This window comes from Suricata suricatta, chromosome 10, assembly GCF_006229205.1.
Source record: "Suricata suricatta isolate VVHF042 chromosome 10, meerkat_22Aug2017_6uvM2_HiC, whole genome shotgun sequence".
Lineage (NCBI taxonomy): Eukaryota > Metazoa > Chordata > Mammalia > Carnivora > Herpestidae > Suricata > Suricata suricatta.
In genome coordinates this window covers 72,760,465-72,786,984 of record NC_043709.1, presented here as the reverse complement: position 1 = coordinate 72,786,984, position 26,520 = coordinate 72,760,465, and the positions used below count along the sequence as shown (strand labels likewise).

Here is a 26,520-nt window from a genome sequence, read left to right as displayed (position 1 = left end):
TTAGTTTTAATTTAATGATTTAATTCAGAAGTATTGAATGCCTACTTACTGTGTTCATCACAGTATAACAGTAATTACGTATTCTTTACATTTTAAAATTAGTAATACTCCTACTTTCAAACTTAAGATATATGAAAATTTAATTTTATCGTCTATAATTATTCAACATAAGAAATTAAAAAAGTGCTGACAGATTTCTGACACATGAAAAAATTACTTAAGAAGTTTAAAACCTATATATTCTCAGCATTAGTTTTTCTTTCTTTTTCATTTTATTTGATACACATGTTAACATTAGTTTCAGGTGTACAACACAGGGATTAGACAAGCTTGTACGTTATGCTGTGTTAACCAAAGTGCGGCTAACTGTCACCGTAGACTGCTATTCTAATATCATTGACTATATTCCCTCTGCTGTGCCTTTTGTTTCTGTGATTTATTCATTTCATAACTGTAAGACTCTATGTCCCGATCTCCTTCACCAATTTTACCCATCCTTCTATTCCCCAGGAAGATATTTATATTTTTTAAAAATGTTTATTTATTTTAGAGAGAGAGACAGAGACAGAGAGAGCATGAGCAGGTGAGGGGCAGAGAGAGAGGGAAAGAGAGAATCCCAAGCAGGCTCCGCACTGTCAGCACAAAGCCCATTGTCGGCCTTGATCCCACAAACTGCAAAATCATGACCTGAGCCAAAATCAAGAGTCAGACACTTAACCAAATGGGCCACCGCGGCACCCCAAGGAGGTAGATATTTTTAAACTAAAGATGAGGACATCGAATCCTGTTCAAAGATTTTTTTTTTTAGTTCAAATGCTGAAATGGTGGTTTCCTGCATAGAGCATACTTACCTATGATAAAACATGCGAGCCATGCCCATTCTTTGCTTTTCCCCTCCTGACAGAACGTCTTTCCAGTCCATAACAGCGTCCCATCCTTAAAAACATGTAAGAACATATATTTTTATAAGGCATTTGTTTGTTACTGTTTTTACCCTGGACAAGTGATTCCTGGCAAGTTTAAGTTATTAACACAAAGTACCTGGTATTTAAAAAAAAACTTTTTAAAATGTTTATTTATTTTTGAGAGAGAGAAAGAGAGAGAGCAAGAGAACACAAGCAGCAGGGAAGAGAGAGGGAGACACAGAATCCAAAGCAGGCTCCAGGCTCTGAGCTGTCAGCACACAGACCAATTCAGGGCTCGAACTCATGAATCGTGAGATCATGACCTGAGCTAAAGTCAGATGTTTAACCAACTGAGCCACGCAGGCACCCCAGGGTACCTGGTATTTTATAGGACATATGCTTGGATGAACTAGGGAGCCTCGTGTATAAACATTTTGTTTTAGATTTCATGTTTTTTAAATAGTAATAATTCCTTATGCTGACAAAACATCTTCTAAGAAATAAAAAATGCGTTTGTTTCTGAATATCTCCAAAAAGTTGGCACACTTATACTTATTGGGGAGGGTGGTAGGAGAAAAGACCAAGAATTTGCATAGGCATATTGCACAGTCTACAAAGAGGAAAATAGAAATTAATTGAAATGGCTTCCATGTGCCTGGTACTTTATCTGAGTTTTCTCATTATATATCCCACAACCTTATGAGCTAGATCTTATTGTTGCATTTTACAAGTGGATGAACTGAAATCCATAGAGGAGTTGACATGTCTTAGTTTACACAGCTAGAGATCAGAGCTGGGACTTATATGTAGGTCTATATTCTTTCACATCTGGGGTTTTTTTGAAAATAGTTTTAAGTTGTTTTTTTTTCTTCCTTAAAAAAATTTATTTATTTATTTCGAGAGAGAGAGAGAGAGAGAAGGGGAGGGGCAGAAAGAGAGGGAGAGAGAGAATCCCAAACAGCTGACAGCACAGAGCTGACAGGCGGCTGGATCCCACGAACCATGAAATCATGACCTGAGTCGAAATCAAAAGTTGGATGCTTAACTGAGCCACCCAGACACCCCTCTCTTACAACATCTTAACTACTGATTTTCCACTGGATACTTATACAAAAAGCAATGCTTCTATTTTTAAAAAATTGATTACATCTATACATACTGGTGTAGAAATGTACCTGGAATATTTTTATATGAAAAATCAAGCTGCAAAATTGTGTATATGTATAGAAACAGATATACACACATTTATATAAATTATGACTGCATTTCTATAGACACAGCACACACCCCTACAGGAATGGAATTATGAGATGTTTACTTTCTATGTTACACATTTTTATAATATTGGAAAATGTCATGATTTTTATTATTTTTATGGCTTATATTTATTTTGTAGCAAGAAAAGTGTACCCCAAAATAAAACCAGGAGCACCTGGGTAGCTCAGCTGGTTAAGTGTTTGACTTCAGCTCAGGTCATGATCTCACGATTCATGGGTTCAAGCCCTGCATCAGGCTCTGTGCTGACAGCTCAGAGCCTGGATCCTGCTTCAGATGCTATGGCTCTCTCTCTCTCTCTCTCTCTCTCTCTCTCTCTCTCTCTCTCTCTCTCTCTCAAAATAAATAAATATTTTTTTAAAAAGAAAGAAAACAAAACCATGGGTCCTACGAGAGAGAGAGAGCCATATCAAATATTTAACCAGGAGAATGTCAGAAAATAATAAAGCAGAGTAGGCAAAGTCTGATTTTTAAAGAGCAAAATTACTGCCAAAACTTGACACATACACTTAGGACAACAGTTCTAAATCCTAAGTGCTCAAAACTTCATTTTTCCATTTAGAAAATAATTCAGGCCCTTTGCTGTCTTCTTTCTCCGTCAGCTGAATCTTCACCTTTATTAAAGTTTCTAAATAAAACTGGGTCAAAGGGAAAGAAAATAGTAAGTAAAGTCTTTGTTGTTTTCTGTGCACTGGATTGAGTAGATTTTCCCTATTTCCCAATGATGCTCCCCAGTGGGGACCACTGTTAATTTTCTTGGGTAAACTTCCAGGAATTTTCTGTTCATTTAAAAATACAGCCTTACAATTTTATGTTAGGAGAAAAATCTCCAAATGCCATCTGATTTCAAGTTCTTGCTTCTAGTGAAAACTGTTGAAATATTTTTCTTTATAACTGAATTTTATAGTGTTTATGAAACATAAGCAAGGATTTTAAAAATAAGTTCAGATTGCTAGTCAGTGGAGAAATACTTGGGGCTTAAAAATTTTTGCCCCTGCCAACTGAGAATGCGCAAGATAAAAGTATTTGGGTCAAAGGAAACTTTAGCTTTTTACATATTTAAATAAATCATGTCTTCTGTTCCACTAAACCCAAAAGTTTTCATAGGCAATATTGCTTGATCATAGAACATATAAGTCAAACCTCTGAGTTATAGTATCACCTCTGATGCTGATTTAGTGAGACTAAGCCAGCGGAGAATGCTTTTCCTGTTGACGTGAGATGTACATATTAATTTAGTTCATGTTAACATTTAGTAACACTTTTACTCCTTTTCTATCTTGTAATCTCTTTTCATGGAATTAAGCACAGTTTCCAATTCCATCATTTACTAGAGCAAAGCATTTCTCTAAGCAAAGTATTAGTCAGTCTAAATAGAACTTCAGTATGCTTCTTCCAAAGTAAGTGATGTCCTTGCAAATTTAGATGCTTTCCAGCTTTGCTTAAAGGCATGCGTCATGTTTTAAGGATTAAGCAAGTAGAGTAGGTTTCCTTGAAATTATTTTTTATGTGCAAGGATATAACACTAAGAAGATAGTAGATAGCCTGGCACAGTGGCATAGCCTCCTATAGAACACTGACTTCCAAGGAAGATCTTTATTTGAATCCCTGTCATAACACTTGCTGTGGGCCTCTGGGGAAGTTACTAAAATTCTGGATTTCACCTGAATAAGAGGGTTAGTAAAACCCCCATCATAAGATAGTTATAAATATTAAATAAGATGACAATATATTGCTTAATATATTCTGCACAGTAGGTACTCAATAAACCATAACAATTACTGTTACATTATTAAGGTTGTAACATTCTTAAAAACAGTTCTTAAACTTCTCAATGACTTCTCAAAGAATAGAATAAACTATGTTTATTATAAATTTCTATTTGGATTATTGGATTTCAAACTTACCCAAAATAATTTCCCCAAGATTAACATGCAGCGTTTATTCTGCCCCAGTATTTAAAATTTTTTTTCAATGTTTATTTATTATTTAGAGATGAAGACAGAGCATGAGCAGAGGAGAGGAGGGTCGAGAGAGAGGGAAACACAGAATCTGAAGCAGGCTCCAGGCTCTGGGCTGTCAGCACAGAGCCTGATGCGGAGCTCGAACCCACAAACAATGGGATCATGACCTGAGCCGAAGTCGGACGCTCAACCAACTGAGCCACCCAGGCGCCCCTGCCCCAGTATTTTAAAACTGAGAAGGAGCTGATCATAAAACAAAAATATAATCTGCTTTCCATAGTTTGAGCATTTATGAACTGTGATTATAAACACCACAAAAATAAATATAATAATACCTCTTCTGTCTGCCTCAATTGCTTATTATAAGGATCAAATAAAATAGTATATATGAAATTTCCATGTAAAATACCAAGTAGTGTCACACAAAGACAAAATATTACAGCACCAATATTTCAAGTAGTAATAGTACAATTAGCTCCTGATTCTTGTGTATTTACTGTATGCCACTGCTATAAATGCTCTACAGGGAGCCTCTTTTAAGTTTTAATTTAATTCCAGTTAGTTAATAGACAGTGTTGTATTGGTTTCAGGTGTACAATATAGCGATTCAACATTTCTTTTTTTTAATGTTTTTTTATTTTTTATTTTTGAGAAACAGAGAGAGACAGCGTGAGCAGGGAGGGTCAGAGAGAGAGGGAGACACAGAATCTGAAACAGGCTCCAGGCTCTGAGCTAGCTGTCAGCACAGAGCCCAACACGGGGCTTGAACCCACGAACCGTGAGATCATGACCTGAGCTGAAGTTGGACGCTTAACTGACTGAGCCACCCAGGCATCCCTGATTTAACATTTTATACATTACCTGGTTCTCATCACAGCAAGTGCACTCCTTAATCCCCAGCACCTGTTTCATCTATGCCCATGCCCCCGCTCTTCTCTGGTAATCATCAATTTGTTCTCTAAAGTTAAGAGTTTGTTTCTTGATTTGTCTCTGTCTCTTTTTTTCCTCTTTGCTCATTCGTTTTGTTTCTTAAATTCCACATATGAGGGAAAATCATGTGGTATTTGTCTCTCTGACTGACTGATTTAGCTCAGCATCATATTCTCTGGCTCCATCCATGTCTTTGCAAATGGCAAGACCTCATTCTTTTTTATGTCTGAGTAATATTTCAGTGTGTGTGTGTGTGTGTGTGTGTGTGTGTGTGTGTGTGTGTGTGTGTAATCACCTCTTCTTTATTCATTCCTCAGTAAATGGACACTTTAAGCTGCTTCCATATCTTGGCTATTGTAAATAATGCTGCAATAAACAATGCTGCAATAAATAAATAAAAGGGATGCATCTATCCTTTCGAATCAAAGTCTTTGTATTCTTTGGGTAAATATTCAGTAGTTCCACTGCTGGATTACAGGGGTAGTTCTATTTTTAATTTTTAAGAAACATCCATACTGTTTCCACAGTCACGGCTCCAGTTTTTATTCCCAACAGCAGTACCAGAAGTTTGGTGGCTTTTTCTCCACATCTCTTGCCAGCACTTTTGTTGTGTGTTTTTGACATTAGCCATTCTGACTAAGAAGTGTAAGGACATATCTCATTGTAGTTTTGATTTGCATTTCCTGATGGTAAGTGATAATGAACACCTTTTCATGTGTCTGTTGGCCAGCTGATGTCTTCTTTGGAGAAATGTCTGTTCATGTCTTCTGCCTATTTTTAATTGGATTATTTGGGTTTTGGTCTTTGTTTATACCTCAAAACACTGTATTTTGGATACTAACTCTTTATCAGAAATGTCATTTGCAAATATCTTCTCCCATTTGGTAGGTCACCTCTTAGTTTTATTGAATGTTTCCTTCACTGTGCAGAAGGAAACAATTTTGTTTTAGTCCCAATGGTTTCTTTTTGCTTTTGTTTCCCTTGCCTCAAGCGACATATCTAGACAAAAGTTGCTATGGCTGATGTCAGAGACGTTACTGCCTGTGTTCTAGGATTTTTATGGTTTCAGGTCTCACATTTAAGTCTTTAATCTACTTTGCTTTTATTTTTATGTGTGGTGTAAGAAAGTGGTCCAGTTTTATTCTTTTTCATGTTGCTGTCCAGTTTTCCCAACACTGTAGGTTGAAGAGACTTTCATTTTCCTATCAAGTATTCTTTCCTGCTTTGTTGAAGATTAATTGACTATATAGTTATGTGACTCTGCAGAGAGTCTTATTTAATATTCACAGAATCCTTATCAGTAGATATTTATCCCCATTTTACAATTGAAGATACAGAACAGTGCTAATTAAGATTTGATTCCAGAACTCTAACTTCAAAGCTCACATCCTTAATCACTGTACTTCTGATAGGTACATGAGCTAGGAAATATAAAATAAAATCTATGCAAAATTAAAGTTAGAATTCTAGTTTGTTATTTCAATACTTTTTCTAGGCTATCAAATTACATGTTATCAACTTATTTGAAAGTGTGACTATTAGAAAGTAATTCTTTTTTAAGCTCATATGTGTAACTGTTATTTCTACTCTTTCAAAAATGCCGTATGCATAAAACACACAGTAAAGAAGTTTCTGGGGACACCTGGGGGCCTCAGTGGGGTAAGTGTATGACTCTTGATTTGGGCTCAGGTCATGATCTCATAGTTTGTGAGTTTAAGCCGCACATTGGACTCTGCACTGACAGCACAGAACCTGCTTGGAATTCTGTCTCCCTCTTTGCCTCCCAATCACCTTTCAAAAATAAATAAATAAACATTCAAAAATAACTTAAAAAAAGAAGTTTCTGTATTTTATCTAATTCTCTATGTGCCGCTTGAGAGAGGGAAAAAAATGTACTGGTAAGACTGTGGGTCTGAGAACAAGAAAGAAGTTCTGTAATATCACTCTTCAAACTATGAAGTTCAGTGGAAGCTGAGAACTTGACAGGAGAATATTTCTGCCACAGATTTTACATGCATCCAGATTGATAAGCCTCAGAGACACTTGTATACTCAAATATGAAGAAGATAACTGTTTTCATTTTTTAAAAATGTTTTTTAATGTTTATTTATGAGAAAGAGAGAGACAGACAGACAGACAGACAGACAGAGCACGGGTGGAGGAGGGGCAGAAAGAGGGAGACACAGGGGTGCCTGGTTGGCTCAGTTGGTTGAGTGTCCGTCCGGCTTCGGCTCAGGTCATGATCTCACAATTCGTGGGTTCGAGCCCCATGTCGGCTCTGTGCTGACAGCTAGCTCAGAGCCTGGAGCCTGCTTCAAATTCTGTGTCTCCCTCTCTCTCTGACCCTCCCCTGCTTGTGCTTTCTCTCTCTCTCTCTCTCACAAATAAATTTTTAAAAAATTTCTTTAAATTTATAAAAATAAAAATAAAAGATAAAACAAAGAAAAGAAAGAGGGAGACACAGAATCCGAAGCAGGCTGACAGCTCAGAGCTTGACACAGGGCTCACATTCACCAACCATGAAATCATGACCTGAGCCAAAGTCAGCACTTAACCAACTGAGCCACCCAGGCGCCCCCAAAAGAATTTTTTTCAAATGCTAGCAGCAGCCAATAAAGAACCTGGTGTGCTGTACCAAGCAGAAAAGAGGATATCAATAATGGAAAATCAATAAATGCTATGAAGTCCATCTGTGTGTTTATGTCCAATAATAGCATACATTCACATTAAAACATGGACTATTTACCTAAGTTTAGTTTTTGAAACAAAGTTAAGTGCATTTAAAAAATGATAGACTTTACCTCCTTCTCTTTGAACTATATGATAGAGGTGGACATTGTGTAGAATACATTCCAGATCTCGGTCTGTGTAGCCTTTATCATGCATGTCATCCACCGAGTCAGGATAGATGACTTGGTCACGAAGACTTCCAAGAGACATGTATGGCCTATAAAACACCAAGCACATAAGAACCCTGGTACAAAGTCATTTTAGTTTACTCAGTGTAACATTCTTGTGGTCTGAAAACTTGAGAGCACATTTTAAATACCAAATTTCTAGAATTATATTTATTACCTAGTGATGAGTATTTTTGTCTCAGGCATGACAGAATAATACTCTGTTATGTTCGTGTAAAAATTTATTGAGAACTAGCCACAAGAAAAGTTTCCATAATAGTTGTATATTTTCAGCACAGAAACACCTATCTTGTTTCACTGTATTTTATAAACATGGCTTCTATAATTCATCTAAAATTATTTGAGTTAAATATTATAAAATTTGAAGTTCTGAACCAGAAATGTGCACAAGCAAAACTTTTAAAAATGCCATTAATTAGGGGGGCATTTGAGTGGCTCAGTTGATTAAGTGTTCAATTCTTGATTTTGGCTCAAGTTGCGATCTCAGGATCATGAGATCGAGCCCCACGTCATGCTCCACGCCCAGCTTGAGATTCTCTCTCTCCCTCTCCCATTGTTCCTCCCCTGCTTACACTCTATCCCTGTCTCTAAGAGAGAGAGAGAGAGAGAGAGAGAGAGAGAAAGAGAGAGAGAGAAATGCTATTAATAATAAAATAAATGCAAATTAAAACTACACTGAATTTCTTACTTTTCAGATGATAAAAGTTCAAGAACTTGACAACTCACTCAACTAGCAATCTATGGAGAAACAGGTACTCTCAAATATTGGTGACAATGCAAAAATGTACAATGTTTTGGAGGAGATTTGGTAAACCATCATATATTTTGGCCTTTGACTCACTTCTGGCAATTTACCCTAAAGATATACTTCATAAATTACAAAAATAAAAGTCTGTAAGGTTATCCATTATAGCATTATATGTAATTGCAAAATATTGAAAACAACCTAAATGTCCATACAAAGGAGACTGAATAAACTATAGCACCTACACTATGGAGCTGTAAAACAGGATGTGGACCATCTCTATAGAGTGACTTTCCAAAATATATTTTTATGTTGAAAAGCAAAGTGAGGAAATAGATGTATAGCAGGTTTTCTCAACAGCAACATTATGCATATATGGAACCAGTAATTCTTTGTTGTTGAGGGCTTTCTCACATATTGTGGGTGTTTAGCAGCCTGCCTCATCTCCACCCACTAGATGCCCTTTCCCCAATAAAAAGTCTCCAGAAATTGTCCCCTACAAGACAAAACCATCCCCATTTGAGAACCACTAATATACAATATTCTACCTTTATACAAAATGAAAGCAAAATGAGGAAGTATACATTTATCTGCTTATATTCATAAAAGGAAACACAGTAAACCAGAAACTAATAAAATTGGTTACCTATTAGAGATTGGAGAAACAAGGCAAAATTAATAGAGGAGGGAGTCACCTCTCTAAGTATCCTTTCTATATATTTCTACTTTTAGAATCATGATAAAATGTCATTGTTCGAAAAAGTAAGCCAGTAAGGGTGAAGGAGGAAACCTTAAAATTAAGTACAAGCAGAAACACATGAGTTGAAAGTAGATTAAATGAATGACAACCACAAGGAAGAGGGAGGAGGTAACCTGTGCTTGGCTTGTGCTTGGCTGCCCAATTCCAGTCGAAGACCAAGAGAACCACAAAGAAATCTTGAACATTATTTGGCAAGTTTCTTGTTGGCAATAATACAGGTGTAGCAATTCTGAAATTATTTTACCTATGTTTCAGGATTGACCAAAGAAGTAAACATGTTAATAATATTAGGAGCTAGGGTTTTCACTCTGGAAGAAAGAAGATACAAATATGGAAGGTGAGAAGGCAAGAAAAAACTGTAATATTCAATTTGAATTAGAGTGTTGGTATAAATTCATGCTTTAAAAAGATCTTTTTCCTCTTCTGTCTATATTCAGTGTGTTCTGGTATTATCCTCTGAGGAGGACACAGCATCATTTACGTGCTCTAGGAGGTTGAACTGCAGACCCAGGAAGATATGCCTGAAACTTAAACCCCCGGTACCTGTGAATGTGACCTTATTTGGAAAAAATGGGTCTTCACAGATGTAACTAGGCTAGGGATCTCCAGGTGAGATCATCCTGGATTGACCAGATGGGCCCTAAATCCAATAATTGCCCTTAGAAGCAGAGGAGAAACACAAGGAAGCAAGTCATGTGAAGACCGAGGCAGAGATTGGGGTTATGCTGTCACAGGCTGAGGAATGCCTGGCACGACCAGGAACTGGAAGAGGCAAGAAAAGATTCTGCTCTAGAGCTTCCTTAGGGGTGGTAGACCTGCCAACACCTTGATTTCTGAACTCCTGACCTCCAGAGCTATGAACGAATACATTTATGTTTTAAACTACCAAGCTTTTGGTTTACCCAGCAGATAGGAAATAGGTAGTATTCTTGCACATGTCCCCCCCCAAAAAAACCCAAAACAAAAAATAAACCAAAAAAAAATTCAGTGCATCAGGAAACTACCAGACAAACCTAATTTGAGGGACTTTCTTACAATAACAACAACGATTTTGCACTGTGTATATAACTGTCATAAAGAAAGAAGCTGAGGAGGTGAGATTAAAAGAAACTAGAGCAACATGGCAATGAAAATGCAAATGAATTGGGGGAAAAGCAGTTATTATAAAGGACAGTATTATGATAACTGGAAATTTAAAAATTGAAAATTTTGGACTTTGGCTCAGGTCATGATCTTTCGGTCTGGGAATTCTAGCCCCACATCAGGCGCTGTGCTGACAGCTCAGAACCTGGAGCCTGCTTCAGATTCTGTGTGTCTCTCTGTCTCTGCTCCTCTCCCACTCACACTGTCTCTCAAAATAATAAATAAACTTAAAATAAATAAATAAAATTAAAATTCAAATTAAAAATTTTTATATGGGAAGTTTTTGGCGCTCCTTCAAAGGACATGACTGTCGGTTGACCATGAGCTGGAGTGGGACAATCAAGGATCCTCACCCCCTCACATGTACTTGGCATGTGTGCTCTGCCTACCGTTCCAACAGCTGGAACCGTTTCCAGGGAAGCAGCATGAGAGAGTGAGGTGTTACTGGAACCAACTGGATGCTATATGTGATTGAATCCAGCTAAGGCTTCTATACAAGCTTAAGATTCTGGTGGGTGAGGGCTGAGATCCACTCACCTTGTAGCTGCCCAGGACAAGCCTCATATGGTAAGTTCACTTTCTTATTAAACCTGCTACCTGCCAATCAGGAATGGTTTCTTCTGTCTCCTTCTGCCTCCAAGGACAGGGGCCAGTTTGTGAACCAACAAAAGTGTGTTTAGATAATAACACCAGTGTGAATTTTCATGAATTTGATCATTGTACTATGGTTATGCTAGAGAATATCTTTGATTTTTGGAAACACACCCTAAAGTAGTTAGGGATGAAGATTTATGATTACTACAACTTACTTTTAAAGGGGAGGGGTGTGAGAGAAAGAGAGAGAGAAAGTTGAAGGTTTTAAATATAAATATATGTTTGTAGATCACTCGTCTGCCTGTTTTCCCATAATATGCAAATAATTTAGTTGAAGGATAGATAACACAAGGCTATTTTACAAAACATTTAAGTAATATTTAAAAATAAAAGTATTTATATTTTAATGATACATATGTACATTCATGTAAAGATTTTCAATGGGGTCTTTTAAAATATGGGAATCCTTGGCCATATTTTAAAAACTGAGATATAATTCACATATAATAAAATCCACCCTTGTAAAGTACACAATTGAATGATTTTTTTATTCTGCTCATGTAACCATTGCCACTATCTAATTCCATAACATTTTCTTCACACCAAAAAGAAGCTTCAGAGCCAATAGCAAACACCCCCCATTCTTCCCTCCTCCCTGCCCCTGACCGCCACCAAATCTACTTTCTGTGCCCAGGGATTTGTCTATTCTGGACATTTCATATACATGAAATCACACAATATGTGGTCTTTTGTGATGGCCTTCCTGTTAGCATGTTTTCAGATTCCTTCATGTTGTAGAAAATCATAGCATTCATTCCTTTTATGGCTGAATAATATTCCACTGTAAGAATATGCCATATTTTGTTAATCCATTAATAAGCTGAGGGATATTCCAGTTGTTTTCACAATTTGACTATTATAAATAGTGGACATGCACCTAGGAGAGGAATTGCTGGGGCATATGATAATTCTTTGTTTACTTTTTGAGGAACTGCCCAACTGTTTTCTGAAGTGACTACACCATTTCTGGTCACATGTTTTCTACCATGTCCCTATATCTTTTTCTCTCTTATATCTTCTGTCTTCTTCTTTATCTTTCCCTCTCCAGTCTAACCATAATTTAAAAAAAAACAGAGTTAAGATGCACAGTTATTTTTTTACATCATATAATGTGACACTATCTTAAGTTAATATCTGGTAATAATAATAGCATAAAATAGAAATTGGCTATCAGAGTCAATGAGTAGTTTTTCAGCTGGTACTCAGACAAGTTAAGGAAGAAATCCAAGGAAACCTTAGTAGGCAGTACTTTTGCTAATTCCCAAGTAAGTTAGAAGCACAGATATATTCTGTACCATAGTATAAACCCCAGATATAATTTGATCTACAGAACAGCCATGACACAATACGCAAAGGAGACTACAATGAATAAAATACATCTGAACATTCATTTCACACATGCTTCTACAGGATTCTACCATAAGACTTCATTAACTGGTAATATTGGATGAAATCATGTTTTATATCTACATTTCAGGGAAGACAGTATAGAGTCATAGTTGTGATAATCAGCTTTGGAGAGGTGGTTCTGGGCTGGAATTCATCTCTCATATTTACTAGCAATCTGACCCAAATTCTGAATTAGAACTACCTCATTTGCAGAGTAACTTACTTCATTTCATTTTTTATGAAAACCAAATGAAGCAGCGGGTTTATATAATGCTTAAATGAAGCAATGTAGTCAGAACACTGAGTACAGTATAGGTACATAGTGTAGCACTGTTACAGAAAAAAAATCATTTCTATTTAGGCGTAAGTTATCTACTTATGTGAAAATGCAACATCTTTATAAAAACAGATGCAAAAAAAATTGCTACTTAACCAGCTAGGAGACTTGTGGTCTTATACCACATAGTAAATTTTTATTATTTTCATAAAACTAATAAATAACAAGTACCTAATTATGTATATTTTAGAAACCATATTCTGTTAAATACTCAAGAAACCATCTCGGGTTTACCTAGAAGTACTTCTCTTAGTAACTGGAGCACCACTTAGTTCACTGGACCAAGACATAAGGCCTCAAATATATTAATGCATGTAAGTCTTCCATGTGCTTTCTTTCTAAGAAAAACTGGGAGGAGAAAATCTTTCTAACTTCTTTAAGAGGCTAATTTATATTATTTATGATTTCTTTATGCTTTTTGAAATATGTCAGTTCTCTTTGATTAATAGATAGGGAAATTTATTTCAAAAGGGTTTTTAATTATAGGACAAAGTAAATTAATTATGTTTTTGCAATGCCAAAGTTTTTATTGAGTTTATAAGTCTAGTAACATTTTGAATAAGCACTCTTGAAATAAAAGGAAAAACAAAACAAGTCAAAACAAAACAAACATGGTGTTTAGGCATGAAGTATTTAAAATTCTTGTGTTTTTTTTTTAATTTTTTACCATTTATTTTGAGAGAGAGAGACAGACAGAGTGTGAGCATGGGAGAGGCAGAGAGAGAGGGAGATACAGAATCCGAAGCAGGCTCCAGGCTCTGACCTGTCAGCACAGAGCCAGATGTGGGGCTTGAACCCATGAGTGAGATCATGACCTGAACTGAAGTATTTAAAATACTCAACCGACTGAAGTATTTAAAATTCAGTCAACATGAGATTTAAGCAAAATGTCAAACCATAAACTGATATCATGATGCAACATGAGCAACAGCAAATGTGCCCCCATAACTGACTATTTGAGCTATTGTTAGTCAAATGATACAATGGAGTATGAAAAGTGCTACTTTGAAAATTTATGTGAAGGGAATACAGATGAAATTATACAAAAAAGTATAAAATTATATATTTATAAGTATTCAAAAAATACTGCTTTATTAAAGTCCAATTTTCTCAATTATTGTTTTAAAATCATGTAAAATATATAAATAACACATTCTATATGTGCTTAGAGGTTCATGGCATGACAACTAAGTATACTTTGATAGATTTTATCAATATACTTATTTAAAAATTTTATGAAATTACAGTTATCACCAAATTCTCTGGAAAAGCTATATCAAGAAAAGTTGAAATGATACAGAATGTTTTTGGAAGCATAAGAAATGGAGACCCTATATCCAATGTTTATATGATTAATTTGCATGTGATCCTTTTCCAGCTCAAAGGCCGGAATTTAACATTTTAAGCTAGCTCAAGTTCCTCTAGTCCTACTAAAGTTATACATAATTGATAAGCACTTAAAGTACCCTTTTACTGAACTTTCCTTTCTAGATATATAGACCTATTCAGAGTATCTTCTAAATATTTCAGGTAGATCAGTTACCATGTCAGAATGTTATTAGCTTACTTGCTCTGGCCCATCAGAAAGCGGAACCTGCAACATACCTACCACAAACAACAAAAGAAATAGTTTGCTTATAATTAGCAGATACCAAAAAAGAAACACTAACTAGTTTTAATTTACTTTTCTCTAACATTTAGAATCACCTCTATTTGCTGTGGAAAAGATATCAGAATAAATTCATGAGTATCACAGTATAATTTGAATAATATTATTATTTAAACAATTATCATGAATTGTTTTTCTTTGTAATCAGGGATTACTTAAAATGCATCTATATTTAAAACTGTTAGCTATAATAGTAAAATTAAAATTATATCAGATCAAATCATTCCCAGTGGTTATGGTTTTTTATATTTATATTACAAATGTCTCAGGCTACATTTATAATTTGTATTCTACTCCCTACTTTTCTGTGTTAACAATTAAAAATTTGACAATTTATGATTGCTTCGGTAAAATATATTAAAATTTATTAGGGTTTATGCTTATGGTATCTCTATTTTTTTCTTTAATAGACATAAAAGAAAGGAGGAGAAAGTGTCAAGAAATGTTGGCTCTGTCTCTTGTTCTTGGAGTCTCTGGAATGAGAACCCAAAATGCTAAATGTTTCATAGTCATCTGGAATTTAGTTTTCAACAATGTTTATAAAAATTTCACATCAATATTAACTATATTTAAGCATGAAATGTGTTAAATTTAAGAATAAGGCACAGCTAAGTACTGCTGTGTTACCATAGTGATAAGAAGTTGGCAATCTAAAAGCTATAAAGTCTAGCTATTAATAGTTCATATAAAGGTACACACTGGGACCAATCATGTCATCAGGTTTTTCTCATGAATAGCAAGAATTAAATTGGAATCCTCAATGCATAAGTCATTCCTAATATTTTTAAAATAAATATGTAGCTAAAAGAAGAAATACTCAACTAAAAAAAGATATTAACTATTATTGAAATTACATCTTTAGGATGTGTTTTCTAGGTGCCAAAGCAGGGATGTGCACAGCCCCTGAAGAGCAGGGACTATATTTATTTCCAAGAAATAAGAATAATGTAGTGGAATAATCAAAGTATGGCTAACCTGATGAGAATGCAAACTTCTTAAAAATCAACTTTAGGAGTATTTATCATTATATTAGATTATCATTTGAAATCCCTCTTATTTGACTTTTTGACCTACAAAAATTCTAATTCCATATGGTGCAACCTAATAACTGATTCATAAGTTGGGGAAAACTTTTAGAAGTAAACGATGATTTTGCCATTATTATTTTCATAAATTAGCCCATAGAACAATTAAATATGAAAAAAATTATCCTAAATATTTTCCCAAGCAAAAGAAAGCTATAGAAAATTGTTTACATTTATAGATTCCTTTAAGAGAGTTTAAAAAAACTGAAATATATAAATTACTACATAGGTAGTATCAAAATGTATAATTTTCAATTGTCAGCTAATTGCTCAAAGATATTTATGTAAAGTTTACTTGCTTTTAGTCTAATAGTCATAAAACAAAGGAATAGAAGTGAATTACCTACAGAAATATTACTGAGCTTCCTTCAGGGCTAAAATACTTTATTTTACAAGGGACATGTTAAGTGACAAATACTTATCCCCATGATAAGGAGGATTATGTGGCATATCTAGCGCATGCAACAAAATAAATAGTTTGCTTCCTAATTAGTAATGGAGCCAGTATTTTGGCAATAGAAACCAAATCTATGGAGATGTTCAACCACTCATTTATTCAATCATTCATTGGTGTTCATTGCACTGTTACAGTATACAATTCTGTAGATTCAGTAGATATCACCAGTGCCGTACAGATACACAGATGCCCTTTCTAGCTTATATTCTATAAAAATGTGTTCAATAATAATTAAACATGGGCAAAGTCTGTTTTAGTAATAACTCTCACTCCCTAAGCCCAGATTTGTCTAATTTGGGGGCAGCAAGACCAGTGTATGTGTCACCAGCTGGGTATGGGGCTCCATGAGGAGCCCTGAATTAAACATATCACATTCTTCCTTTATTCCCTTTCAGAACAACATTCCATTTGGACCAGCAATAGTCTGGGTAGCCTGCATCTTACTTAAATAAACATACTCATTGTCCTTCAGAGGCTCTCCCTATTTATGTTTTTGCACTCAGAGATTCATTAAGAATCAAAAAGTCTGAAAACTAGAAACTCAGAGGAAAATGGTAATAAAGGTATTTAAACTGTATTCCCTTATATTCTTACTTAGGTCCTTTTCCAGGCCACATCCTCATGTTTAAATCTGAGAGCTGAGGCAACAACAACAACAAAAGGCACAGCAAAGGAAAACCAAGACCTCACTAAAAACACTTTATTGACCATGAGAGCACTCTCTCTGCTATGGATAAAGGAGGCAAACTATCCCACCTGATCTCACATGCCCCTGGTTCTTTAATAGTCATTCCTTCCTTTTATATGTGTGGCTTAAATGATAGTCTGCTATAGTATAATTCTTCTATCCCTCCAGATAGGAAATTCTGGATTTGGGATGTATTTATATAGAAACAATTCTAAGGGACGTTAGATTTTTTTTTTAAAAAGATTTTTTTAATGTTTGCTTATTCTTGAGAGAGACAGAGACGTGAGCAGGGGAGGGACAGGGAGAGAGGGAGACACAGAATCCGAAGCAGGCTTCAGGCTCTGAGCTGTCAGCACACAGCCCGACGTGGCGTTCCAATGCACGAACTGGGAGATCATGACCTAAGCCAAAGTTGAATGCCTAACCAACTGAGCCACCCAGGTACCCCAGAATGTTCAGATTTTTAAGTATCTACAAAACTCATCTGATACAACACATCTTAGCCTGCAATGCAGTTTGTCAATGTTGGTGTTATTGGTGTTATCTAAGTGTTTTGTTCATTCTGACTAACTACTTAAACCAAAAACCTTTGCTCTGTTGCAGAAAACAGTTTCTTTTCTTTTTTTGACAACATAAAGGTTAAATAATGATTTTTAATGCCATAATGCATTATTAAAATTAGATTTGCTTGTTTTATATCTCTGCAGGAAGTCTGATTTTAGATTAAGGGACTATTTTTAGAGATCATTTAAAATTTTATAGATCGATGGGTTTTAAAAGAATAGGAAAGAATAGAGAACATATTCTAATTTGAATGTGATTTGAACCTAGTTTAAAGGAATTTCAGTATTACATAAGAATATAGTTTCCTTCACATTAACATCAATGAATGACAGCCAGTACCTATGCTAAATTTTATGCTAAAATTGTCTTGGATTGCCCTGTACCCCCAGTCTTATATGGACCTCTGCTTCTGAACAATATCTTGATATTAGCACAGATTTAGCATAGCAAGCAAACAACCAACCTTCATTGGTGATACTGGCAAGGTCAGGCAAGAGAGTAGTAATTTTTCAGAGAAATGTGCCCTGCCACTAGCAATACCCAAGACAAAATACCCAAGAGTCAGACACACCTAAGCTCAATGTTAGCTGTAGTCAGCTGCTTGACTTCAACCTAAGTTTTCTCATCTATAAAATAGGAATACTAACGGCAACTTTATGGGTTTTCATACAGAAAAATTCGAAACATATAATATGTGTAGAATAGTGACTAATGCATAATAATTGCCTGACACATTGTAAATTAACAAAAAACAAAGCAAAAAAAAAAAACAACAACAACAACAACAAAGTAGTAAGCCCAGAGATACTTAACCCTTGCTAAAGATGCCCTAGGATCCATCCATTATTTCAAGAGATCATAAGCTTCTCTAATAAAAGTCAATATTAGTTCACTTTATGGTAAAAAAAATACATAGGCTAATCAACTACAATTACAAAATTAGTAAAAATGCATAAGCTACATCATTAAAGGCATGAGTGCAAACGCCATCACAGAAAGCATGGACTAGATGCTGGCACTGCTAAAAGAAGTTTCATGTTATAAGTTCATCTGACTAAGGAAAACAATTGAAGAAGACAGTGACGTTTGAAAGTGAATGCAAACTATTAAAGAATCATAGTTTGTTATTCCCCATAAATCTGGGACAGTGTTCAAGAGGATTTAATTACTATTATTGCCTGAGAAAACATTTAAGAACAACAGTGGTTTATTTTTTTTTCTTTTCAATCACAGGTAGATGTTTTTAATGTGATTATTTTGTTGATCTGAAAATAAGAGTCAGTGAATTATATCTAGAGATGTGGCGAACTCTAACTCCGGCTCTGAAATGCTGCGTAACTCAAAGTATCAAAGTCTCCAATCTCTTTGAACTTCAATTTAATTATTTAAAATATTCTATTTGTATGACTTATGCAGAGTATAATCAGTAATTACTGTTTATACATTAAAAGATGGTCAGTGGTAACATTTAACTTTCTTTACAGTCTCTTTAATCATGTTATCATTGCTACGTACAAATCTAGGATTTTTCTGTTTCATTTAATTTAAAAATGTGGTTCATAACTACTTTATTTATTAAGCAGTATTTACATTTAGTCTAGAAGATTAAGCTACATGGTACTTGAATATACTCTCCTAGAATGAAGTAGTAAACAATTACTAAACTGATAAATAAAATGTTTTTTATAATTTCAGAATATCTGCTGACAAAAGAGAATGAGAAGTAATGAGTATGATACAAGTTATGTCATCTTTGTTATATTTTTCAAGGAGCAATTATAGACTAAAATTTAACATATAAGATACATTATATATATAAGAAAAATGTGCCATTTACTTATAAAGAGGAGATAAGTTCCTTAGGTGGAAACTAGGCAAATGACAGATCCACAAAGTACTAAAGAACTTTAGAAAGTGTGTCAAAGAGGGGTGCCTGGGTGGCTCAGTCAGTTGAGCATCTGACTTCAGCTCAGGTCATGAGCTCATCGTTTGTGAATTCAAGCCCTGCATTGGGCTAACTGCTGTCAGCACGAGCCTGCTTTGGATCCTCTGTCTCCCTCCTCTGTCCCTCCTCTGCTTGCTCTCTCTTTCTTTCACTCAAAAATAAACAAATGTTTAATCTTTTATTTTAAAAAAATGAATTCAAAGAACTTCAGCATAAAGAACACTTTAGCACTGCTTAAGGACCTAGGAGATGGGCACTGTTAATTCCAGTGATGTAATATTAACGGAGATGAGTCTAATAAATGTTTGCTTTTCTCAGCATGGTGTATTAGAGGAAGGGTGGATAGGACAATCTTCCTTAGAAGTTTCCAAAAAGGATAATTGTATGTGTATTTGAATCTGAGGCATTTCTGATCTATTTAGTCATTGGAGAAACATTCAATTCATGACAACTGTTAAAGTCCTAATTACTTTCAAAATCCAGGTCAAATGGCATACTGTTATATCATGATTTTCCTCCGTTTGAACATCTACAGCATTTCTTGCTTTTCTTGAGGCACTTATTCATACTTTTATTGAAGTTGATTTCATGTTTTTATTTATAATCAAATTTAACGTAAGTTCTACATTGAGAGTGACTTTGTCTTACTCATTGTTTATCCTACACAGTATCTTATAGCAGGGCTTTAATAAATACTTATGTTAAAAAAAAAAAAGAATAGAGTATTAACAAAGAATAATGCACATTAATGTTCCTAAGATATGAAGTATAACATCCAAGCTATTCTATACCTCTTTTTCCTGCTTTTTTTCTGTTTTCTTTCTTTTAAAAAATGTTTAGTCAAATTTAATTCAACCCTTATAATCCAGTCATTTTCTCACTTTCCTAACCTTTTACTTTTCAAACCTCAAAGTCAAAGATAGACAAAAATTTGCACAAGTTATCTTTTCATACACAATTATGGGAAGTCTGAACCTATTTCAGATCTGTTGAATGTTAAGTATTAAGGCATAAGGACTGAGTAGTAACAAGATCATGGTTAAAATTTCTGTCCCAAGATATTTCTACCAAGGAAGGGTAGTGAGAGCAAGAGCTCTGGGAACAGAATTACATAGTGGTTTGGTGCCCAACTGGAGACTGTTGCTGAGGTGAGAGATGTGATGTATACAAATGGTCCTCTGCATGATTAAAAAGAAAAAAAAAGTAATATAAAAGAACCCAAGATTTTGCTACCTTTTGTTAATAAACACCTACTTCTTATGTCTTTCTTCTTTCCCTCCCTTCTTTCCATTCCTTCCCTCTTTGTTCCTCCCCGACTCCCACCTTCCCTCTCTTCACTCTCTGTGTCCCCAAACCCCACCAAAATGTTTCAGTTTCCCAGTTAGGTGAATGTTAGCATATAATAATGTTTTGTTAGCAGGTGAACTAAACAAGTAAAAGATTGGGCTTTTGAGTTTTAATGGCTGAAAATACAGAGATGTAGTACAGAATTGCTACATTACTAATGGATTACAAGTTAGTGGATTAGTGAATGCAAAAGCAGATCACGATTCTACTTAAGTAGTTGTGAAGACAGAGAAAACTGCACCAAGAATTGACAAAAGAAAGTCAAGATCTGTATTCAAGTGGAAGACTTTTCCTAAGGGTCAAGATGGCTAATAGTAGAGACCAATGAGTTTCAGTCATCAGTTTGAAGATTATAGTACAGTCACATTGCTCAGGAAATTCAGTCTCAAACAGCCCAAAATTGCCAAAATATTATTTAAAGTTACATCTGAGCAAAACAAAACATTTCACCATATATCAACCCATAGATTTAGAGTACTAAATCTACATTGGAGATAAAATGTTTCTTTGCTAAAATGTATCAAATGTTCCTAGTAGTTATCATATCCAATCGTTAATCAAATAGAATGAGAGGAAGCTATTTTGAAACTAATTTACCTACCACAATTTTTATTTGTATTCTTGAACTAAGGCCCAGATTTTCTTTTATCTGGTTCTCATTATTCACATTGTTTAGGTATTGGAAGACAGTAACTGAGATGATATTGAGGAGATTTCACAATTCCTTAGGAATTTAGGTTTCTCAGCTTGCAAACATTCTCTGAAGATATAATTTAAAATCTAAGTGTCCTAATTTGCTTAAGTAGAACATTTATTTTTCTCAGTTCACTTTTTTCTTTTGAATACAAATATCATTATTAGAAACACACCTTAATAAAATCCACTCCTTTCCCCCATAAAAATAACAATTAATGTATACTTGATTACTGCATGGAGATCCACCCTCTATCAAGAAGTCTTTCAGTCATTAAAAGTAAAAACAGGGAGATTATTATAAAGTCTGCTTGTGACTCATGAAATTTATTCTGCATGGATATAAGACTCAATCCTGTAGTTACTTTATAATTTTTTACTGCCAAACTAGTACTTAATCAATATTCTGCTGCCCTAAATTAATGCAATAAACCATTAGATAATAATTCTCATTAATACAAATATTTGAAGGAAAAATGTTGAAGAATAACTATTGATAAATATTTTGAAATAGGTTGTCCCAGCTTTCTTTTGAAATCATAAACACTTATGAGATTATTTTCAAATTTTCTTGAAAAAGTCAGCAGTGTTTAGAATATAAGAAATAAATGCTACATTTAGATTCTCTTGGTTTACATACTTTTATGTACATTTTATGCTTTTTCACATATTTTGCATATAAGATGTTTGTCTTATAAAATTTTAAACATAAATGCAAAATTTCATATTTCTAGAAGATACATAATCAAGATAAAATGACTTTTAACAGTAATTATTTTAAAACACCTTTAGCCTTAAAAAATAGTTTCAGTTTCAAGTCTCCTTAACTAAGTTGCAGTTGACCTTTGGCTTAGCCAATAGTAAATATCATAACTAAGAACAAGTTTCTCAGTGATTTATGTTTGTTGCAAAATAACATAGGGCTCTCTGAGGGCAAACACTGGGACTTATGTACTTTCTTTTTCCCATTTTTAAAAAATTGGTAAAATACACATAACATAAAATTTGCCATCTTAACCATTTTTATGGGTACAGTTCAGTGACATTCTTAAATCTTTTTTCCAGATTTACTGAGATAAAATTGACATGCAACATTGTGTAGGTTTAAGATATAAAAATGTTGATTTGATGTAAGTATATATATACAAAATGATGATCACTGAAGTGTTAGCTGATGACTTTATCACTTCACATAATTATCATTACTTTATTATGGTGAGAACACTTTAGATTTACTCTCTCAACAACTTCCAAGTATATGTTATTGTTAACTGTCATCACAACACTGCATTAGACTCCCTGAACTTCCTCCTAACTAGAATTTTGTGTCCCTGACCAACATCTTCCCATTTCCTCACTCTCTGGCTCTTGGTAACCATCATTCTATTCTCTGTTTCTATAAGTTTGGCTTTTTTAGATTCCACATGTAGGTGTTATCATACAATATTTGTCTTTCTTTGTCAGAATTATTTCACCTAGCATAATGCCCTCAAGATCCATTCATGTTGTCACAGATACCAGGATTTCCTTCTCTCTCTTGGCTGAAGAACTTTCCAGTGTATGTATACCACATCTTCTCTTTCCATTCAACTATTGACGGACACTGAGGTTGTTTTCATATTTTGGCAATTGCAAATAATGCTGCAATGAATATGGGAATACAGATATCTCTTCAAGATCCTGTTTTCATTTCCTTTAGTTATATATACCCAGGTGGTGTTGCTGGATCATATGATAGTTCTTTTTAATTTGGGGGGGAAAATTCATATTTTGGTAATGACTGAACCAATTTACATTCCCACTAACAGTGCACAAGGATCCCTTTTTCTCCACATCCTTGCCAGCACTTGTTACCTCTTGTCTTTTTGATAACAGTCATAGATATGATATCTCATTGTTGATTTGGTTTGCATTCAGTGATGTTACCACCTTTTCATGTTCCTGTTGGCCATTTGTCTTAGAAAAAAAATTTCTATTCAATTCTCTGCCCATTTTTAAATCAGACTGTTTTAGTTTTTGCTAATGAGCTGTATGTGTTCTTCATATATTTTAGATATTAAATCCTTTCTAGATATAAGATTTGCAAATATTCTCTCCCCTTCTATATATTGATATAGTCCCACTTATTGATTTTTGCTTTTGTTGTTTGTGCTTTTGGTGTTATATCCAAAAAATCATTCCCTAGACAAGTGCCAAGGAGCTTTCCCCCTATTTTCTTCTAGGACTTTTATGGTTTCAGGTCTCACATTTAAATTATCAATCCATTTAAAGTTCGTTTTTGTGAGTGGTGTAAGATACGGTTCCAATTTCATTTTTCTGCATGTGGTCATCTAGGTTTTTTTTTAACCTTTACTAAAAAGACTATCCTTTTCTCATTGTGTAGTATTGGCTTCCTTGTCAAATATTAGTTGAACATATTCAGGAGTTTTTTTTTGGGCTTTTGATTGTACTATTGGTCTATGTCTATTTTTATGCTAGTGTCATACTGTTTTGATGACTATAGGTTTGCAGTATAGTTGAAATCAGAAGTGAAATGCCTCCAGCTTTATTCTTCTTTCTCAGGATTGCTTTTGCTATTCAGGTAATTTTGTGGCTCCACACAATTTTTAGGATGGTTTTTTTTTCTATCTCAATGAAAAATGCCATTGAGATTTTAACTGGAATTGCATTGAATCTATAGATGGCTTTGGGTAGTTTGGACTTTTTAGCAATATCAATTATTCCAAACCATGAACTTGGGAAGTCTTTCCATTTATGTCTTCTTCAGTTCCTTTCATCAAAGTCATATAGTTTCAGTATATACATTTCTCATCCCCTTGGTAAAATTTGTATCTAAGTATTTTATTGTTTTCAATGGTATTATAAATGAGATTATTTTATTTCTTTCTTTGGATATTTTGTTGTTAGTGTATGGAAATTCAATTAATTTCTGTATATTGGTTTTGTATCCTACAACTTCATTTAGTTCATTGATTTGTTCTAAATGTTTTGGTGGAGCCTTCAGAATTTTCTATATGTAAGATCATACCATCTGCTAACAAAGACAATAACTTCTTTTTTGATTTGGATGTCTTTTATTTCTATATATTGCCTAATTGTTCTGGCTAGAAATTCCAGTACTATGTTGAATAAGAATTGTCAGATTGGGCACCCTTGTCTTGTTCTTGAACTTATGGAAAAAGCCTTCAACTTTTCACTGTTGAGTATTATTTTAGCTGTGGGTTTATCATATATAGCCTTTTATAATGTTGAGATATGTTCCTTATCTACCCACCTTGCTGACACATTTTGTCATGAGAACATGTTGTATTTTTTCAAATGCTTTTTCTTCATCTATTGAGATAATCATATGATTTTTATCTTTTATTCTATTAATGTGGTGCATCACATTTATTGATTTGTGTATGTTGAACACATCCCAGGAATAAATCTTCCTTGATCATAGTATGATTCTCCTAATGAGCTGTTAAATTTGGTTTGTTAATTTTAATAAGAATTTTTACATCTGTATTGATCTTGGACCTTGGTCTATAGTTTTCTTATTTTGTAGTGTTCTTATCTTGTTGTTCATCCCGTGACTTTCAATCTATGTGTGTCCTTAAAGCTGAAGTGAGTCTCTTACAGGCAGCATATAGTTGGGTCTTTTTTTTTTTTAATCCATTCAGCTCCTCTATACCTTTTTTTGAAGAATTCAATCCATTTACATTTAGAGTAAGTGTTAATAGGCAAGGACTTACTAATACTGGCTTACTGTTTTCTGGGTTTTTTTTCCCCTGTAGTTCTCTGGCTCCTTTCTTCCTCTCCTGCAGCCCTTCTTTGTGAATTGGTGATTTTCTACAGTAATATGCTGATTCCCTTCCCTTTATTTATGAATCTACTATGGTTTTTTGTTTTGTGGTAACAACCGAACTTCAATTGCATATAAAAACTCTACTCTGGGGCACCAGAGTGGCTTAATCAGTTGAACATTCAGCTTAGGCTCAGGTCATGATCTCACAGTCATGGGTTCCAGCCCTGCATCGGGCTTTGTGCTGACAGCTCAGAGCTTGGAAATCGCTTTGGATTCTGTGTCTCCCCTCCTCTCTGCCCCTCCTGCACTCTCACTATGTCTCTGTCTCTCAAAAATGAATGATCATTAAAAGCTTTTTTAAACTCTATCATTTATTTTATGTTCTTAATATCACAATTTATCTCTTTTTATATTGTGTATCACTTACAAGTTATAAAAGTTTTAGCTTTTTTTAATACTCTGTCCTCTAACTTTCATACTAATATTTAAGTGGTTAACAAACCATCCTCTTACAGTATTAGAATATTCTGAATTTGACTATATATTTACCTTTACTAGTGTTGTATATTTTCATATGTTTTCATGTTACTAGTTAGCTTCATTTCAGTTCCAAGAACTCCTTTCAGCCTTTCTTGTAAGGCAGGTCTAGTGGTAATGGATTCCCTCTGCTTTTGTTTCCCTGAGAAAGTCTTTATTTTTCTGTAATTTCTGAAGGATAATTTTGCTGGATTATGCACTTTTGTATCCCTCTGAAATGTCTTGTGGTGCTCAGGTCACAGCTATATTCAATAACTGTACCTTTTATGTTATATAGGAAATCTGAAAGAGCTTAAAATATAAAATTCATATATGTGATTTTATTTGAATTGAGAGTAGAATTCTGATAGGATATTTTCCTCATGATTCTATGCCTTATAACCTAAATAAAACATTAAAAATCAATTGACTTAACACATTAGTGTCTGAACCTTAAGCTTTGGCAGGATAATTTAGTTGTCAAATTCAGAAGGTTTCCCAAGAGACTTTAAAGCATACAGAGAAAGAGAAGGATTCTGCTGTCACAAGATGTTAGCTATTTTGTATTAAATGTAAGATTTCATGACACTGTTCACATCCAATATTTTCTTATTACTAACAAATTTCTTGATTCTCTTTTACTTCAAGTAGCTTCCCACTGCCAACATAAGTCTTACTTTAAAGCAAAAAACTCAACATAATGTCATCTGCCTAACTACAACATGTGGTCTAAAAATTAGACCAGA

General features: G+C 34.4%; 1 protein-coding gene across 1 annotated transcript in view; it reads right to left on the bottom strand.

Annotated features, from left to right (window-relative positions):
• ABCD2 (ATP binding cassette subfamily D member 2) overlaps positions 1 to 26,520 on the bottom strand; it is a 62,029-nt gene that overhangs the window by 12,639 nt on the left and 22,870 nt on the right. Inside the window, exons 7-8 of the mRNA XM_029954355.1 lie at positions 7,876 to 8,021; positions 852 to 936 (exon numbers count right to left, since the gene is read on the bottom strand). Of these exons, the coding sequence (XP_029810215.1) occupies positions 852 to 936; positions 7,876 to 8,021 (231 nt within the window). The remainder of the gene's footprint in view (positions 1 to 851; positions 937 to 7,875; positions 8,022 to 26,520) is intronic.